Source organism: Vombatus ursinus, unplaced genomic scaffold (genome assembly GCF_900497805.2).
Source record: "Vombatus ursinus unplaced genomic scaffold, bare-nosed wombat genome assembly UNPS02014810.1, whole genome shotgun sequence".
NCBI lineage: Eukaryota > Metazoa > Chordata > Mammalia > Diprotodontia > Vombatidae > Vombatus > Vombatus ursinus.
In genome coordinates this window covers 31928788-31949046 of record NW_020954588.1, presented here as the reverse complement: position 1 = coordinate 31949046, position 20259 = coordinate 31928788, and the positions used below count along the sequence as shown (strand labels likewise).

Here is a 20259-nt window from a genome sequence, read left to right as displayed (position 1 = left end):
GTTGGATTTGAACCCAGAACCTCTGACCTCAGGGCCAATGTTCTCTCCACTCCACTATGCTACTTCATAGTCCAACCTGACCCCACTCCTTTTAAATAAGTTTGAGTCTGGGGCAAGGATTTGTCTGTGTTCGTACAAGCTGAAAACTTCCAAGTCCATTGGATCAGAGAGATTCAGGGACAGTCGTGTGCTTGAACATGCAATCTCTAGCTGACTCTACCTCATTCTCTCTATCTTTATCTTTGTTTCTGTCTCTGTATCTACCTTTACCTCTATTTATGTATGTGTGACTCATTCTGTCCAATCCACACCAAAAATCTGGGTGGAAGTGAGGTGTTTGAGCCATCTTCCCACTCTCCTGCTGGTTGATCTCATGCATTCTGGAGACATAACTCCCCTCCCATTGATCCATGCCAAGTCACCCATCCCAAGGTACCGTGCTATCCACTTTGGAGATCTCTGGTTTAGACAGTGATTAGAGTATCCATGGAAGTTCCTCTTATCCTCACAGTCCTAGGCTTATCCATTGAGTTCTACCCTCTCTCTGAAATTGTTTGAATTTTACTGGGACCTCACCCATCTGTTCTAGGCTGACGCTCAATGTGGACTTGGGATGTATCACCCTCTTCTCCTCTATGAATTTGGTGGTGGATGAGGCGGGAAGCTCATCTTCCACTTTGCCTGGAGGCTTTATGTGGGTTTCCATATCACTAGAGGAGCCTTCAGGGAGGTAGGGGATGAAGGGGGAGTGACATGTTATCTTCCCCATTGGACCACTGCATTATTTTTCAGCATGGGGGAGAGGTGTAGCTCACCTTGCCAGGGGCAAATGGGCCTGGGGCCCTGCCAGTATGTATTTAATGAATGCTTGTTGAATGTCTGCACTATTTTTACTTAGGTGTCTTGTTAGTTTTCCTTGATGTTTGTCTTGAGTCCACAGGAGACAGGCATATTACTTAGAGCCTCCCACACCATCACTTGGGTTTGGAAACCCGAGTTAACACAGGGTTGTCATTTTTTCTCCCACTGTTTTCACATGGAATGGTGCTTTTGACATTTTGCTTTACCCGTAGTTCAACATTTTCTCTCATTTGTAATCTGGTAACGCAGGAGCTTGACATGCAGAGTTGCCAATTTTATTGTTTATCTAAGGAGGCTTAGAGGCACTCCTCAGGATGACTGAGGCACTTACTGAGATTCTCCCTGGTGGGTTACAGTGTGCTGCTAATGGGGTCTGGATGGTAGGCTGCGTTTGTGGACATATGCTAGTAGCTTAGCATGGAGAGAGAGTAGGCAGATGAAGAGACATGGACTAAAGGCCAACATACCTACAGCCGCCATGGCAGAATCTTGCAAGTCAATGTGGATGGGTACAGTATGGAGGCCTCTGCACTTGAAAGTTGTGCCATGGCATAATGGGAAGAATGTTGAACTTGGAGTCAGAGAGGCCTAGATTTGAATCCCACCTCAGACACTCACTGGCTGTGTGATTCTGGTAAAGGTCATTTCATTCTTCTGAGGTTCAGTTTCCTCAACTATAACTTTAAAGCTATGACTGTGGACTCTACTTTCATGGAATAAAGAGGGCAGTGTGCGTGTGTGTGTGTGTGTGTGTGTGTGTGTGTGTATGTGTGTGTGTTTATGTGGGGAAGAAGAGGCACCGGTAGCATTAGACTTGGGTTGGGTAGTACTTGACTGGCACCATGTTGATTGTTGGCAGTATCACCACTGCTCCTCCCTCCCCACCCATGGAAGTGCCTACAAGTCAAAGGGATAGTTTGCCACTGGCCTGGTTTGCCTTCATTCAGACACTTAGGGATCTCTTGCATACTATTGGAAAAAGGACTTAGAACACATGTTCTCATGGCAGTGGGTCGGTCATTAGATTTTTACTATACAGAGAGCCACTCAGTGTGAATAATTAGAATAGAATCAGAAAAAAGGAGAACAGCTGGCATTCCTTATGGTACACTAAGGTTTTCAAAGTGCCTCATGGTCATTGAATATTTTATTGAATCTTTTAAAAAAATGTTTCTCTTTTAATTTTATTTTTTTCAATGAACAAGCATTTATTCCCTCTTTTCACTCCTTCCCCTCTAAATTGGAAAAAAATGAAAAAATAAAAGAAAAAAAACCTCTTGTAACAAATGTATCTCATTTGACAATCATAATAACACTATGATGACTGTCTAGGTATTAATTCCTATTTTACAGATGATGAAGTTGAGCCTTAGAGATCTTAAGTGATTTGCTCATGGTCATAGGAATAATACATCATAGATTTGGACATGGCAGGGACCACAGAAGTCATCATGTCTAAGATCTTCATTTGTACATGAACAAACTGAGGCTCAGAGAGATGAAGTAAATTGTCCCTGAGTCTTAGTAGAGAGTGAATAAGAATTGGAGATGGCATTTAAATCCACCTCTCCTGACTCCATCAGCATCAATGTAGTGTAGTTGCTCTCAAACTTTTTGTTCTCAGGACAACTACACTCTTAAAAATTATTGAAGACTCCCTCTCCATAGAAATCCCTATAAACATAGAGATGTTTCTTATGGGTTATATTTATAGACGATTACATTATTAGAAATGAAAATATCTTAAAATTAAAATATCTTAGTATTATTACAAAAATAGTTTTGACTTCGCAGACCCCCTGAAAAGGTCTAGAGACCCACAAAATTCCATTGACCAACCAACCAATCAATCAGTAAACATTTATTGAGCACCTACTATGTGCTAGGCACTGTGCCAAGCACTGGGGATACAAAAAAGAGACAAAAGGTAGCCCCTGCCTGCAAGCACTGAATTGATTTGGAGACAAAATGGTCCTTATGCTAACTTCATATAACCCTTCATGTAAATGATTCCTAGCCACCTTCTTCTCAGGCTAAATGATCTCAATTTTTGTAACTTTTAATGTTACACATTATTTCTGTTTTGATAAACAAAGGGGCAATGGACCAAAAGGAAAATTCTCTTTGATTCCTTTTAATTTCACTGCATGGCTTCCCTCCTCTCCCCCTCATCTTGGGGTGCTGTTCTGCCAACTTAAAAGAGTTTTACAGATAGATAAAAAGGGGGCAACAACTATAAATCCCAAGTCCCTGGGAAACTTTTATATCACAAGCATAATGAAGTGAATTTATTTAAACGTAGGATAGTGGCATGCCTTTGTCATCTTTGTTCTCTTCCTCCTCCTCCTCCTCCTCCTCATCTGCATTTATATGGTGCTTTAAAGTTTAAAAAGTGTTATCTTCACAACAAGGTGAGAAAACTGAAGCAGATGAAAGTTATGTGACTTGCCCAGGATCACACAGCTAGTGTCTGAGCCTGGATTTGAACTCAGGACTTCATGACTGACTCCATGCCCAGTGCTCTGCACACTGTGCCATTTAGCTGCTTGTGTTTGGAAGCCAGCCATCTTCAACAACTATTGATTAAATACCTGCCATTGTGCTAAGCAGGGAGGGGTTCTGGGGGGGGTGGTGCGGGGAGTACAAAGATAGAGATGAACCTTTTATTTTTATCAGGGGAGAAAGTAGATAATATACACATAGATTCTGTATATATTTATGTGTTATAAATATCCATATAGACCTCTCAATATATACATATGTAGACATACACATAGCATATGTAGATGTATGTATGCACACATATACATGGCTTAGTATCTGTGTACCTCTGGCTAATTCCTCTTGTATGTGTATATCTGGCTATGTCATTTCTCTCTCTCTCTCCCTCTTCCTCTTTATATACATACACATATATATACATACACATACACACATATATGTACATAGATACTATCATAAAATCCAATATTTACATTTATATATAATGTATATATGATATTACACACAGATACTAAAGGCCATCTAATTATATATAAGTATACATAGAGAAAGCATATATGTTATGTTATTCACACACAGAGACAAAAAACATCTAAAACCATATCTACATACAAACACATACACATATATGTTTATATACACATATGCATGCAACTGTATGTGTATGTGTATGTGTGTGTATATATATATATATATACACACACCACACACATATTATATCTAAGTATATACATTCAGATACACACAAACATAATTAGCAAAAGCCATCTCTCCTTCTTGACCCAAGGCTGGTCCATGGCCTCTCCTACACTTCTTGTTATATGTGAGCAACATGTGTATGGAGCAGGGGAGGATAGAAGGGAGGGAGCTCCCAGGTGTTTGCAGACAAGGGGAATGAGAGAGCCCCATGAGGCAGGTGCTGCTTGCTCCAGAGAGAGGCAGAGCCAGATGGCTGGACCACCTGGGGTGTTCTTGCACAGCAGGAGGTGGTTAAGTCATTTACATCAGTTCACAAATGAAATGGACGGGCTCATTTTCTCTTGTGATTTGAGGCCAGATTAGGAGAGGCGATTTGAGTTCAGGAAGAGAGTGGGTGGTATATTATTAGCCCATTACATCCCTGATCAATAGAAACCTCTCATTGCTTTTAAATAGTTGATGCATAATAACGGATAGATTTCCAAGGGAAAACAAAGTATCATTTGTAATTGTTGTTTGAATATTTTATGTAAAAGCTAATCTTCTGAAGACATAGAGAAATCATCATAGATTATAACGAGAAATAAAGATTTGCATTTATAAGAAATTAATGATAGGTCCTGAAATTGAAAAACCATTTAGTGCTGGGAGAAATAAATACAAATTGTAACATCTATCTGATGGAGCTTTGTTTAGATTGCTTCTGGTGATAAACCATCTATAATAATATAAATCAAGGGCTAGGGTTTGCCATAAATTTGAAATGTTTAGCATAATTTTCCTTTGCACTTCGTTCTGAAGTGACACCAAGAAATATGAGATTAATAGTTAGTTATTAAGCGAAAATGACTTCCATGTCTGTAGTCATTTTTGGAAACTGTTATGTGTAATTCATTTAGGGAGCAGAAAAAATTAATTTGCAACTGTGGTAGGACTGAGCCCATAAAAGCAGGGAAGCTAGTGGCCGACAGTAATGAACTCTGGGAACAGTTGAATTGCCTTTTCAACTTGCATCTCGGTCCTCTTTCGGTCTTGCTTCCATTTGTCCTTCAGGTTAATTAACACCACCCTGAAAGCATTCGACTTCTGAATATCATATTGACAGTTTATGGAACAGGAAAGTTAGGACCTGTCCTCTGTTACTTTCACAACTGCTGATAACACAATGTAATCCGCACCTGGGGGAAAGAGGGCCGTGGTGGCCACAGAGGCAATATGGTGGTTTTTATTAATTTTAATTAGTGTGTCCATTAGGATGTGTCATATTAGATTCTATTTAGGAAATGACATGTTGGCTACCTTCAGATTTGTTACACCCAGCTCCAAATTGCCAGCGACCTCACTGGGTCCTTCGTCCCAGGAATGACATCGTTTGTGAGGCCCCTGGGAGCTGATGCTGAAAGAACATTGGGTGGGGAGTCATAGGAAGGCACCTCAATTCTATCTCTTCCTTAGGAAAACAAAGAACCTGAGGACAAATGAAGGCTAGGTTATTTAGAATTATAGGGCTAGGCATTTAGAAGGAGAGCATCTCAGAGGTCGCTTTAGTCCTTCTGGTATCAAACTAAAACAGAAACAGATCCCTGTGGGCTGCCCATCGACTTAGAAAACCACAAATTAACATTATTGCTGTTTTGTAGTATTTTTATTTATTTTGTTAAACATTTCCCAATTATATTTTAATCTGCTTTGGACCCACATGGGGGTTTTGTGAGTCTGCATGTGGCCAGTGGCTTTGAGTTGGACACCTTTGACCTATTCTTTATATAGAGGAAGAAACTGAGTGTTGCGGAAATGCTTGTTTCATTCCATAAACTAAAAATAAAATAAATTTTAAAAAGAAACAGAGGCCCAGGGAGGATAGTGAATTTAAGACCAGAGGAATTAAAATTCAGAGGGACCCCATAAGCCATCTAATCTGTCTCATTTTTACAGCGGAAGAAACTGAGGCCCAGAGAGATAAAGGGATTACTTGCTCACAGTCACAGAGGTAGCCAGTGGCAGAACTGTGATTTGAACCCAGGTCCTCTGACTTGGAATCCATCAACTCAAGGTCTGAGTTTGAATTCCATCTCTGTTAGGATAAGCTGCACTTCCACAGGCAGTCTGTTTCCTTTCTTTAGTCCTTAGGTTCTTAAACTTTAAAATCAAGGGAGGGGGTTAGGCTAAAGATCTCTCCTCTCCCTACATGATCTCTAAGGTGCCTTCTAGCTTAAAATCTATGATCTTCTCAGCCCTGAATCCTATGATCACTTCTGACAGTACAGTGCACTCATGCTGACTCTGTACGGCATACTACTGACTCCAGATGTACAAGGCTGGGTAGAGGCAGGATGGTGCATGTCCTGTATATGCAGTGTTAAGAGCCCTGCCTTGAAAGTCAGAAGACCTGGGTCCAAATCCAGCTTCTGACCCTTAATCCCATTCCCAAACATTGGGAAAATTGCTTAGCCTCCCTGAGCCCAAGTTTCCTCCTCTATAAAATGATGGAGTTACACTAGAAAATCTCTGAGATTCTGTCTAGATTTATGATCCTATGATCTTGTTTCTGGGTCAAAGGGCCCACAGAGGGCAAAGAAGTGAGACGAGGCAGCACTCCTACCCCCCCCCCCCCATACATTGGAGACTTTTCAGTGGCTTCTTTCACATATAACATAATTGGGAAGAATTTGGGGAGGTAGAGAAGACCCCTAAAAGGGACAGAATATCTGTTCTGACTTAGACCTGAAGAAAGCTGTCCCTGTTGGTTCAAAGTTAAATAGGGGAAAAGCAGTATGCTATCAAACATACAGCTCTCACTGAGCCTTTCTTTATCTGCCTGAAATACTCACAAAGCACATGAGAAAGTGTTTTTGACTCTACCTAGTGTCTTGGACTTACGAATTAAGGTAGCATTACATCAAAGAGTATTCTTGGGAGAGGACTCAATGCTAAAATCAAAAACTGCCCCAACAAAAATAGCTTGCATGTTAACTCTGGCTCCGTAAGAGAGTAACTAAAATTCTAAAAAAAAGCAAATGAAGACTTTTTGTGATGAGATCAGAGAGATGTTTCACTCTAGTGCCCAGAAAAGTATGCTCCCCCAAATCAGGATTGGAAACTAGCCATCTAGAAACATCACGATCATGCAATTCCTTTAATGCCCACCTTTAATACATTGTTGCTGTCTCTGGTCACCAGAGGAGACAGAAGTGGCAAACCACTCCAGAGCCTTTGCCAAGAAACCCCCGTGGACAGTATTGGTGTCCGTGGAGTTAGGAAGAGTCAGAAACGACTGAACAACAACAACCAGCCTTGCTGCTCTTTAATTATCTAGTCCTCTTTAGATTGCGAGGCTAAAAGAAGGTGTTTTGAGTTTCTCCAGAAATGAATTATTCCCCTAAGAATGCAAGAAGGAAGGGGACTAGAAGGACAGAGACTAGAAGGAAGGTGAATATTTCATTCTTCCATCCACTGCTTTATGTCCTTGTCTCTACCCTGATCACTTTATAGAAAGGCATATTTATTCCTGCTTCTCTTTTAGACCCTCTCCAGCTTATTTTCCACCAAGTTACCAAAACAATCTTCCTAAGGAATAGTCCTGACCATCATTCCCAGGTATTTAAAATCTTTCAGTGGCTTCCCATTGCCTCTAGGATAAAATACAAACACATCATATTAATGACCTTCACAATCTGATCATGAGAAAGAATGCTCCAAATCACTAATAATAAAAGAAATGCAAATTAAAACTTCCCACCTTGCAAATTAGTAAAGATGACAAAAGAGGGAAAAGTCAATGTTGGCAGGGTTGTTGAAATATAGGTACAATAATGCATTTTTTTTGGTAGTACTGTGAAATCAATACAACCATTTCAGAAAGCAACTTGGAATTATGTGAATAAAATGTCTAGAATAGAATTATGTGAATAAAATGTCTAGAATGTCCATTCCCTTTGACTCAGAGATTGTTAGTAGGCTTATATATCAAGGGGGTCATTATAAGAAGAAAGTACCTATGTATAAATACCATAGTATTTATAGTACCACTTTTATATTATTTTTATATATTTATATATTATTTATAGTACCACATTTTGATAACAAATATTTGGAAAACTGAGACATGGCTAAAGAAATTGTACATGAATGTACTAGAATATTTCCATGCTGAAGAAAATGACAAATGTGATGAATACAGAGAAACCTGGAAAGATTTACATGAACTGATACACAGTGAAGTAAGCAGAGCCAACCAAATAATATGTACAATGACTACAGCAACATAAACATAAAGAAAAAATTAAAATGATTACTGCAAAATTATAAAGAACAAGCATGGCTCAAAAGAAAAAACACAAGAAATCATTCCCACTCTACCTTTGGCAGTGGACAGAGGTTCACAAGTGTTCATTGCGCGTATTTTCATACATTTTATGCATTGATCAGTACACTGATTTTTACTTTTTCTCAAAACAATACAATTTATTATATGAGAGGGCTCTCTAGGAAGAGAGGAAGGGGGCAGGATACTGTGGAAAATTATGATGATAGAAAAATAAATTAAAATATCAATAAAACTTTTTTTTCAAATGACTTTTATAGTTTAGCTATCTACGTTAAAAATCTGTTCCATTAAAAATATGCCTTTAAGAAACCCTTCAAAATCATTTCTGCATTTCTCAGTCTGCCACCCTCCTCAGGTAGTATACCATATACGTATGTGTACATATATATGTGTGTATGTATACATACATGCATGAATGCATATTTGTTCTTGGAGTAAAAAAGACCTGGGTTCAAATGCTGACTCAGATTAGCTGTGTTACCCTAGTTGAGTCCTTAACCTCTCTGGGCCTCAGTTTCTTTACCTGTAAAAGAATTAGGCCTCTGATGGCCCTTTCAAATGTAAATCTCTGACCTGTTGATTCATGAAAATTTCCCTTTAATTTTTTTGCATATGTATATACTTATATGTATATATATAAACACAAATATACATATATACATGTGTATATGTACAGACATATGTGTATACATACATATATATCTTTTGATTTTGCTTTCTTTGATCTGTTCTTTATCCAAATTGTCATCTCTCTGCTTCATAATCATCTCTTATGGCATAATGATACTCTATGACATTCCTCATCACAAATTACTCAGCTGTTCCCTGATCAATTGGCACTCACTGCGTCTCCACTTTTTTCCCCTTCCCCAAAGATACTGATAGAAATGTTTTGTCATATATGGGACCTTTCTTTCTGTCACTGATCTCCTTAGAAGTGTTGGCCTAGGAATGGGATTACCTGGTCAAAATGTATGAATAATGTAATGACTTTTTCACATAATTCCAAATTGTTTTCCAGGTCAGGGTATCAGTGTGCTTGTCCTCCTATATTCTCTCTAACATTGGGAATTTCAGACTTTTAATGATAATAATAACAACATTTATATGGAACTTCAAGGTTTTGAAACACTTCAGAAATATTCTCTCTCTGTGTTATCACAATAATCCTGGGAGGTAGGTGATATTATTATCTCCATTTTACATATGACAAACACAAGTCAAGTGACTTGCCCAGGATCACAGAGCTAGTTAAGTGTATGAGAGAGGATGTGGACTTAGGTCTTCCTGACTCCAGGCCCAGTGTTCTATACACTGGGCCACATAGCTTCCCGTCATGATCCTGCCAATTAGATAGGTGGGAGGTGAAACTTCATAGTTGTTTAAATTTGTACTTCTCTTATTATTACTGATTTGGAGGATTTTTCACATGGTCATCGATTTATTAAACATTCAAAATTCTAAAAACCATTTGTTCATATTCTTTGCCCATTTATTTATTTATTGGAAACTGACTTTAGGTCTCATGTATTCACTTTTGCTCATCCCACACATCTAGTCTGTTGCCAATCTTGGCATTCCTTTGTTCACAATGTCCTTCACATGTCCTTCATTTCCTCTTCATGTTCTCCTTTCTCTCCACTCATAGAGCTACTATACTAACTCAACTCCTTGTTACTTTTTTCCTTGGAAAATAAAATTCCAATTGTTCTCAATGTCTTGGGTCTGTGCTCACTCCAATCTATCCTCTACTCAGCTGCCAGAGTGATTTCCTTAATGTATAAGTCTAATCATGTCACCTCCTTACTTATTAAGCTCCAGTGGCTCTATATTTTCTCTAGAATCAAATATAAAATTCTCTGATATCTAAAGCTCTTCATGATGGATGAACAATCGAATGAAGCATTAAGCACTTGCTATGTACAAAGCACTGGGCTGAGGTTGGGGGATACAAATAGAAAAATGAGGCCGTCCCAACTCTCAAGGGGTTCACTATCTACTGGTAGAGAAAACACAGATGGAAGATTTTCAAACGGGATTCAGAGAGAATAATAATGCCTCTTTTTAAATATAATTTTCACTTTTCAAATCACTTCGGTTTTGGATGTTGAACCATTTGGTAGTTCCAGAGATTTTAATGGCAAGAGCTTTCCGTCTTCAGTAGCTATGGCTACAGCATCTGCAGGAGCAGTGGCCAGGTTTCATTTCTATAGGGGTTGCTCCCCAGGATGATGACTAAGGGGCCTGAGCTGAAATCATTGCTGTTCCCAAGACTTCTGTGTTCCTCTTCTTGGGGCTGTCTCCATTAGGATCGGAGGTAGATGGTAGTCAAGGAACTGGTGAATATTTGACTTGCTGGGCACATGCTGCTTCCTCAGAATGTGTTACTGCTTCAGTTAGGCTAGATCACCTGCCCTTTGGGGGATAGTTCCCCTCCACAGTGTGTACTTGGATGATGGCTATGTGGGCTGGGCTGGAAGAAAGGCTAGGGGTCTAAGGAGTACTGCTAGGCTCAGGATTCTTGTTATTATCTACCTAGCCCCTTCCTGCCTTTCCAGTTTTTTTACCCTTTAATCTCTACCATGCATTCTTCCATTCATCTTTGCAGGACTACTTGCTATTCCTCACATACTGCACTCTATTTGGAACTTCATTCCTGGACTTTTATACAATCTTGATTGGTGACTTTATATTTTAGGAACACCTCTATCTCTCATTTGATTAAGAATCATTTCCCTAATCATAGATCTAAAAGATACCGCCTACTGTTTTCCTTTAATTAAAAAAAACCTATTTGACTTTTTATATTTACATCATATATCTGAGTAAAAACCATTGTGGTATATGGTGTAAGAAACTGGTCTAAATTTGACTTCAGCCAAATTTTGATGAACTTCTTGTTAAGTAAGCAGTCCACAATTGGTTTTGTTGTAGGGCTCATCACACCTTGGGGTATTCTGTTTGATTTCTTCATATCCATTTGGTCTTTTCTACTCTTCTACTTTTAACTTAATTATATTGATTATTACTGCTTTACATTAAGATTTGAAGTATGGTAGCATCAAGACCCTTTGTTTCTCTCTTAAACAGCCATTTCCCTTGAATTTCTAGACTTTTAGTTCCTTCATATGAATGCTGTCTCTTTTTGGTTTGATTTGTAACTTTGGGGATAGGCCTAAATTTGTAAATTAATTTAAGTAGCATCATCCAGTTCATATATGTATATATATATATATATATCTAATATATGCTTATATGTACACACGTGTGTGTGTGTATATGTGTGTGTGTGTGTGTGTGTGTGTGTAGCCCAACCATGAACAACGAGTACCTTTTCAATCATTTAAATCTTCCTGTATTTCTATAGAGAGTACTTTATAGTTGTAATTCTACAACTCTTGCTGGGTAATACCACATTTGATGAGTTTTATAGATATTTGTAATGGAATTTCTCTTTCTAGTCTTATATTTTAAGCCTTTTTTCTTTTTACTCCCTTATATAAATTTTGCGTTTGGGTCAGACTGAACTAGTAGGCATTCTTTGTGTGCTATGCCATCTCTTTCTTCTGTCAATGCACACAGGCTATCTCCTGCTCCTAGAATGCATTCCCTCCTTATTTCTGCCTCTCAGAATCCTTATCTTTTGTCAAAATTCAGCTCAGGTGCCGCCTTTGTGAGGCAGCCTTTCCTAATTCCCAGTGGTTAGTTCTACCTCCTTTCTCAGTAATTTTAAGCCCTTGGAGGGGAGGGATTATTTTGGTTTTTCCTTTGTATCCTCAGTGCTTAGTATCATGCCTCAAACATAGGTGCTAAGGAAATTGTTTTTAATTGAATTTTTGCATTGATATACAGATAAAGAATACAAATTGTGTTAAAAGAGTTCAGTTAAAATAATATATCAGCAATTCAAAGTGTGTTGGAAGATAAATTACATGGTGAGGCTGTCAGTCACAAACAAAACAGGTGATGTAAAAAGTTACTGCAGCCACATTCTAAAGACTCTCCTAATAATTATGTAGCATGGAAAGAAATGTGAGCTATAGGCCAGTGAGTTTGCCTTTGATTCCTAACAAAATTCTGCATTATGGTATTGATGTATTATTAAAGAGATTGGTGAACATCCAAAAAAGAATCAGTGATGACAATGTCAGAAAACATCTCCAGGAAACAGGTAGTTCTATGCTAACTTTCTTTCTTTTTTTTTTTTTATGGAATTGCTAGATTGGTAGATCAGGGGAATATTGTAGTTAGAGCTTATTTTGATCTGAACAAAGCATTTGGAAATAACTCTCATTCTATTCTTTTGAGCAAGGTATAGACAAGTAGGCTAGATGTTCATGCAAGTTGAATGCATTTAGCATTGGTTAAATGACCACACTCAAAGCATAGTCATTGCTTGGCCTGTCACAGTTGAATATTTTTTATGACTACTCATTTCTTACCTAGCCTTAATCACTGGATGGGTGTTTCCTCAGACTGAAATCTGGGAAAGACCTTAGCTTTAAAAGTCCAAGATCTCCCACTATATCTGGGGCCATCTCCAGGCATCCTGATTTATATTTTTCTACTGAACTTATATGGCTCCAGAGGAGAAAGTGACGCTGGCAACTTTGCATAGCCCTCTCACACAAATCCAATTCACTTGAAAGTCATAGCATCACCTTCCTGATGCCATGGTCTTCTTTGAGAATGAAGGACAAAAAACAACAATTTTTATCATTAACTTTAATAAAAGCATAACTAAAAACTAACAATAATAATAACTAATCCAATCTGTAGGTGGCACAGATTGGGAGAGATGGTTAAAATGTTGGAGATAGTATCAGGTTCAAAAAAATCTTGTTAGGTCAGAGCACTTGGCTAAACCTTCTGCAAGTGAAGCTTAAAAGGGATAAATATAAGGCCTTACCTCTAATGTTTTAAAAGTTAATTGTATAGGTTCAAAATGGAGAAAAGAAGGTTAGATAGCACTCCATCTGAAAAAAAGAACTGGGTGTTTCAGTAGACTTCAAGTTTAGTATGAGTCAACAGTATGATCTAATTATATCCAGAAAAATAATGTATAGAATCCTATATATTTCTTTAAAACATAAGAAAAAATGGAGTTGGCTGCTGTCAACTTGTTCTTGAATTTGAAAAATTGTGTTATAAATTTTATATGCTTAGTGTTGATTTCTTTTTTTTTTTCAAGGCCCAATGTGTGTGAGGAAGAAGTTCTGGATATGGTTGGCCTTCCCCAACCGTGTGTCCAGCCCTTTACTCGTATGGTAAAGCTATGGAAGCAAGGCTGTACTGGACCAAGATGGTGCATAGAATATGTAAGAAGGTAATAGTTCATCTATCCCCCCAATTTCAACGTCTTTTTTTTTTAACTGAATAGGGTCTAGATTTTGAGTGTATTAATCCAAATGTTTCTTAGTAAAATATTTTTGTAAATAATTCCAGACAAGAGCTTTTCAGCTTTGGTCCTAGGGCTTGTCTGTGATGATCGTGTCTGGATATTTTGGTTAGCTGCCATGATACTGCTTTCAGGCTCTGCTTAGACTTAGGTTATTTGGGCTTTGATGCTGCCACTACTTCTAACTTCTAGAAAGGCATTTAGCTGAGGCCTGAAGACTAGTGGAACAATACAGACAAGGAGTGCCGTGTCAGTGTACTAAATTGATAGCCTACTTGAAACCTCAGGGAGTCAACAGTTTTCAATTAATTTCTGACCCACCCTTGACATTTTTGCAGCAGTATGAAGCCTTCAGTGACTTGAACTTTATCAGAGCCTCTAGCTCTCACTTGGTTGTGGCCCATAAGAAGAAACAGAAGAAGTTCTTTGCTTTTGAAAAATGACATCCCACTCTTTTAAGGTGTGAAGACTTCAGCAAGACTTTTGCACAATAGCTCTTACCAAACATTCAGGGGCTTCTTTTATTTGTGGGAGGAACACTGAGATCCAACACTTCAGAGAGTTCTATATAAATGTATCAGATATGTGTGGATTCAGGAGGGAAAAGTGTTTGCCTAAACATAACTTGGAACTTTTCAAAGAAATCATATGTGTGGCATGATTAGATATGATATCATATATGTATATGCATGTGCATACATACACACAGATACATGTGTGCATGCATACATACATGAGTTTGGGACTTTTTGAAAAGCATTATCACCAACTGGGCTAACCCTGTTGCTTTTCACATCTTGCTCTGGTCACATTAGTTAAATCAGGGCAATCACTGCTTCTGGAAAGAGCGTGTCAACCAACTTTCCTTTGGTTCCACTCAGCATCCCTGTCATTTTCCAAAGCAAAATATCCTTTCATGAGCAATTTTCCTATATATCTTTATATATATATATATATATATATATATATATATATATATATATCTTTATCTTTCTTTCTTAGAATATAAACTACTTGAGGGCAGGGGTAGATGTCTCACTTTTTCATTTCTATTCCCTGACTTAGCACAATGCCTGATACATAGCGAACACTTAATAAATGCCCATTGATTAATCCATCCTTATACTGGAAGGTCATGAGTGATAGCATATAGAGAGAGACTCAATCGAATATTCCAACATGGAATAATTTGACACTGCTACTCTTTATCATGCAGATTGTTTGGATTAATTGTTACCTTCAGGGACACATGCTTTGATCATTGTTCCACTTTCAGGTCAATGTGATCATTGGATCATAGGTTTACAGCTTGAAGAGATCTTAGAGGTCATATAGTTCACCACCCTCCTCCTGCTTTTTTTTTAACCACATGAGGAAAGTGAAACCCTGAAAGATTGTGTCTAAGTTGAATCTAAAGTCATAGAGACACTGTAGTAAAGTAGAAAAATGTTTTGGATTTGAAATCCTACTCTGCAGCTTGTCACTTATGAGATCTTGGCTTAACCTCTCTGGGCTTCTGTTTCCTTATCTGAAAATGAGGTGACTAGATGGCATGACTTCTCAGGTCCTTTCCAGCTCCCCATCTATGACACTATGGGATAGAAAAGGGATTTGAACCTCAATCATCTGATTCCAAACTCAGTGTTCTTTTCACTGCATCTCACTTCCTCCCGTGAAGTGAGAAGTCAAAAGAGATCAGGTTGGGAATCCCCTGGACTTGCCTGGGATCTCTCCTTTCTCCTGATTGCTACTAGGAATGATTTCATATGCAAGCATTAGTGTTCTTTAAGCATTTTGTTTGTTTACTAGTAATATCAGGTAGAGTTAACAGAGGTCCATAACCACAGTGATTTTTCAGATATGGGAAAGTATATCCAAATATGTCAGCTAGAGATTTGCATTCTCATTCTTTCAATCATTTCATAAGGATCTACAAAAGTGCTATATGCACTGCACTATCCTAAGAAGTGAGTGAGATAAAAAGAAAACATAATGTGGTCCCTGACCTCTAGGAACTCATGATCTAACTGAGGTCATGCAACTCTCAATTGAACTACAAAGAAGCGCATGATTTTTTTTTCCCAGAACAGACTTATTATCTCATTGCTCTGAGGAACTTGCCACAGAGAAAATTTTCCCTACAAACATAGACTGGCAATTGTTCTGTGATTTAATAGACTTAGAGAGTTGGTGAGGCATGGAGAGTTTAAGTGACTTGGCCAGGGTCATGCATGCTGGCATGTGTCGAGGGGGAGGATTTGAACCTGGGTCTTTCTGGCTTTGGAGGGCAGCTCTCAATCTGCTGCACAAGGCTGCTTCTCCACCTGTGTGGGATTAGCTACTCCAGTGCATATTAAGAAAGAGCTGTGACCTCATCAGTGGAGGTATTTTCTTCAGTGGCACAGATCCCAAACCCATCCGTGCCTGCCCATCCTGTGTGACTCCTATCTACACTCTTTGAGAAGTGTGCCTCTGGAGGTCCACCCAAGGTGCTGGAGGTCTTCCTCTAGCACGTTAGACATCACTTGTATACCAATGGAGAGCATAAGTGGTCTGGTGCTTATTATCTCTTGCTCTTGCTATGTGATTGGCCCATCCCACCCCCCCCACCCCCCAGTCTTTCTGATGGTATCCTTAACGCCAATTATTTGCACAAATGTACTTGGCAAGGTCACTGCCTGCTCATACCCACTGCATACCTCTCTATTTCCCTGTAGGTAACCTGTAACCTAAATTATTTAGAGACTATAATATTTCTTAACTTGTAGCAATTCAAAAATTAGTATATGAAATTAACATTGTTGTTCAGAGAAAAATTGTGGGGGAGAGAGAGAGCGAGAGAGAGCGAGAGAGAGAGAGAGAGAGAGAGAGAGAGAGGTCATTGTGTGCTGAAGCTGTAGGTAGTGATGGAGAAAGTAGGACTTAACTGGTCTTTAAACGAGGGTTGGTAGGGGTGAGCTGTGAGACGGGAGAAGATTCTATCCAAGTAGTGGAAACCATCATAAACAAAGACTAAGAGTTAGTAATGACAGCACAGGGTTTGTGTTGAGGCATTAGGGGGAAGATGCAGCATGACATAGTAGAAAGAACTCAGGATCTGAATTTAGAGAACCTGAGTCCAAATCCTGGCACTGCTACTCAATAGCTGTGACTTTAGACAAGTCCCGTAACTGTTCTGAGCCTCAGTTTCCTTATCTGTAAAGTGAGGGGGTAGACAGCTAAAAAAAAAAATCCATGATCTTGACACTCTCCTTAAAAAGGAGAGCTTAAAATCCAAGGTGAGGAATTTGGATTTCAAAGCAGAGCTCAGATGTGCAAGACCTCTTTCCTGGTAGAATGTAAGCTTCTGGAGGGCAGGCATTGATGAACTTTTGTCTTTGTATCCTAAATGCCAAGCTCAGAGCCTGGCACACAGTAGATTCTTAATAAATGTTGCTTAATAACTGCATGTTGATTGAATGTTGTTGGTTCTCTCTTCCTCTTGGAATTATTTTGCTTCTACTTCCTATTTACTAATTTGTGTACAAGCTAAATTTTGCAGAATGTAAGCATCATTGAGAGCAGGGACATTTTTGTTTTCAGCTTTGAAAACATCCAGACATCTAGGTGCTGCAGTGCAAGGAACATTAAGCTGGAATCAGGAAAACCTGGGCTCAGATCCTTCCTACTATGTGACCCTGTGCAAGTTACTTAACCTGTTTCCTCCATTGTGAAAAAAAAAAATAAGGGGGTTATTGCGAAGATTAAATGAGATATTTGTAAAGTGTTTAGCAATTTACGTGGCACAGACTAAGCATTTAATAAATGCTTATTTAAAAAAAACTTTGTATTCTTACCATATTATCCGAGCACTATGACTTATACATAGTAGGGCCTTAATAGTTATTTTTTGAAGTGAACTTAATTGTGCTTTACACTTCAAGTCTGTATCATTTGACTTTGCATCATTCCTTTAACATTCATTCAATAAATATTTGTTAAATGGTTGTTATCACCCCAGCCCCCCATACCTAGAAGATTTTCCTTCCTCCCTTCCTTGTTTAAGCTTCCTGGCTTCCTTCAAGGCTCAGCCAAAATCCCACTTTTTCTGGAGGCCTGTCCTGGTGCTTCCAGGTGCCAACACCTTCCCCTCTCAGGTCGCCTTCCATCTACTCTATATATCCCATTATTTACATGTTGTTTTCCCCAGGAAAATGTAAGCTCCCTGAGGGCAGGCATTTTTGTTTGTTTGCTTAGAACAGTGTCTGGAACATAATGTTTAATAAATATTTGTTGGTTGATTGACTTCAGAACATCATTTGGTACTCTAAGGGAGATAGAAGTTTTAGTTAAAACCCTCATGGACCTAATAGTCTAGTGGGAGAGAAGACAAAAACAGAAATCCCAACAATCCCCAGTCATACTAGAGAATTACCAAGCAAATTGCTAAGTTCAAAGGGAAAGTCATTACCCATTGGTAATGGGAGACAGTACAATCAAGGAGCCCACTTTATGACCTGGGTGGTCCTACGTATTCCCAGGACATCTGAGAGAGAAGTGAGCCCCCATTCTTTTGACAAAACAACTGTTAGGCCTTTATTTCATATGTATGTATGATGAAAGACTGCTGGTGGTGGGGCAGAGCAGGAAGATTAATCTACAGCCTTGTGGATTTAACATGGCCATTACGTTTAAAGTCTTAGGGGAAAGGGGATGATGTTTCTCTAATCCCCATTGTTCTGTTTTCCAGGACTGGCTACTACATTGTCTACAGACAGGTATATAGCAGGCAACATCAGACAGTCTACAGGTGCTGTCCTGGCTGGCGTCAGCATAAAGATGAGCCTGGCTGTCTACATGGTAAGTCACTCAATCAATAAACATTTATTAAATGCCTCCTATGTGTCAGGGACTGTGCTAAGCTTTGGGAATAAAAAAAAAAGGCAAAAGACAGACTCTGCCTTTAAGAAGTTTATAATCTTGTGGGAGAGACAATAAGCAAACAAATATGTACAGACAAGCTATGTACAGGATAAATAGGAAATAAAGAGAGAGGAACCTCTAGAATTAAGATGGTTTGGAAAAGGCTTCCTGAGGAAGATGGAATTTTAGTTGGGACTCAAAAAAGCCAGGAAAGCCACTAGGTGAGGGGAGGAGAGAGCCTTCCAGGCATGGGGGCAGCTGGAGAAAATTCCCAGAGTTGAGAAACAGATTGTCTTGCTTGAGGAACGGTAAGGGAGCCAATGTGCTTGGATAAAAGAAGATATTGGATTTGGGGGTGAGGGTCGAAGGCATAAGAAAACTGGAAAGGTATTATATGGGAAGGGCTGCACTATGCAAAGCTTTGAATGTCAAACAAGATTTTGTTTCGATCCTGGAAGTGACAGGGAATCATTGGAATTTGTTGAGTAGGGGGTGATGTAGTCAGAGCTGAGCTTTAGCTGAATGGAAGGTGGATTGGAGTGCAGAGAGACTTGAGGCAGACAGACCCAACAGCAGGCTACTGCGATATCTCAAGCATTAGATGATGAGGGCCTGGTGGTATTCGAGGAGAAAAGGGGGTGAATCTGAGAGAAGTAAAGTTGAAACCAACAAGCCTTGGCAACAGATCAGATATGGGGGTGAAAGGTTGTGAGGAGTTGGGGATGACACCTTGGTTTTGAATCTGAGAGCCTGGGAGGATGCTGTTGCCCTTGACAGTCACATGGAATTTAGGAGAAGAGGTGGCTATGGGGGGCAGATAAGGAGTTCAGTTTTAGACACGTTAAGTTTAAGATGTCTACTGACACGTCTGAAAGGCAGTTGGAGATTTGAGATTGGAGGTCAGCGGAAATCCATGGGAGCTGAAGAGATCACCAAGTGAAGTAATTCAAGAGGAAGAAGAGAAGAGGTCCCAAAAATCTAGAGAGAAGAGAGTAACAGGGAGGAGAGCGTGATCAACTGTGTCAGAGGCTGCGGAATGGGCATTGAAGAAAGGTCATTGGATTTGTCAACTAAGAGATGACTGGTAACTTTGGAGAGAACAGTGTCAGCAGAATAAGGTCAGAAGCTGGGCTGCAAGGGGTTAAGAAGTGAGTTAGAGGAGAGAAAGTGGAGGCACCTATTGTAGGTAGACTTTTTGAGTTCAGCCACAGAGGACGGACGAGATATAGCGTCATAGTTATTGGAGGTGGAAGGATCATGTGAGGGTTGTTGTTGTTGTTTGTTTTTTTGAGGATGGGGAGACATTGTAGGCAGTAGAGAAGGAGTCAATAGACAGGGAGAAATTGAAGATAAGGGAGAGTCTGGGCATGATAAGAGGGGGGCAATCTGTATGCATTCTATAGCATTGTTTCCATCTAATCCCCCACCACCAGGAACAAGTAGAAAGGCCCTGATTCGGCTGTTGGGGCATCAATCGTTTGCCTGCCAAGTTTTAGGTACCTTTAGAATTCCCACAGACAGAGAGCAGCTCTCTGGAGAGAAAATGCACGCAGGATGGACAAAGAAACAG

At 39.3% G+C, this 20259-nt stretch overlaps 1 protein-coding gene across 1 annotated transcript in view; it reads left to right on the top strand.

Annotated features, from left to right (window-relative positions):
• LOC114053209 (EGF-like and EMI domain-containing protein 1) overlaps nt 1–20259 on the top strand; it is a 726964-nt gene that overhangs the window by 47303 nt on the left and 659402 nt on the right. The window contains exons 2-3 of the mRNA XM_027876127.1: nt 13581–13715; nt 18517–18626. Coding sequence (XP_027731928.1) covers nt 13581–13715; nt 18517–18626 — 245 coding nt within the window. The remainder of the gene's footprint in view (nt 1–13580; nt 13716–18516; nt 18627–20259) is intronic.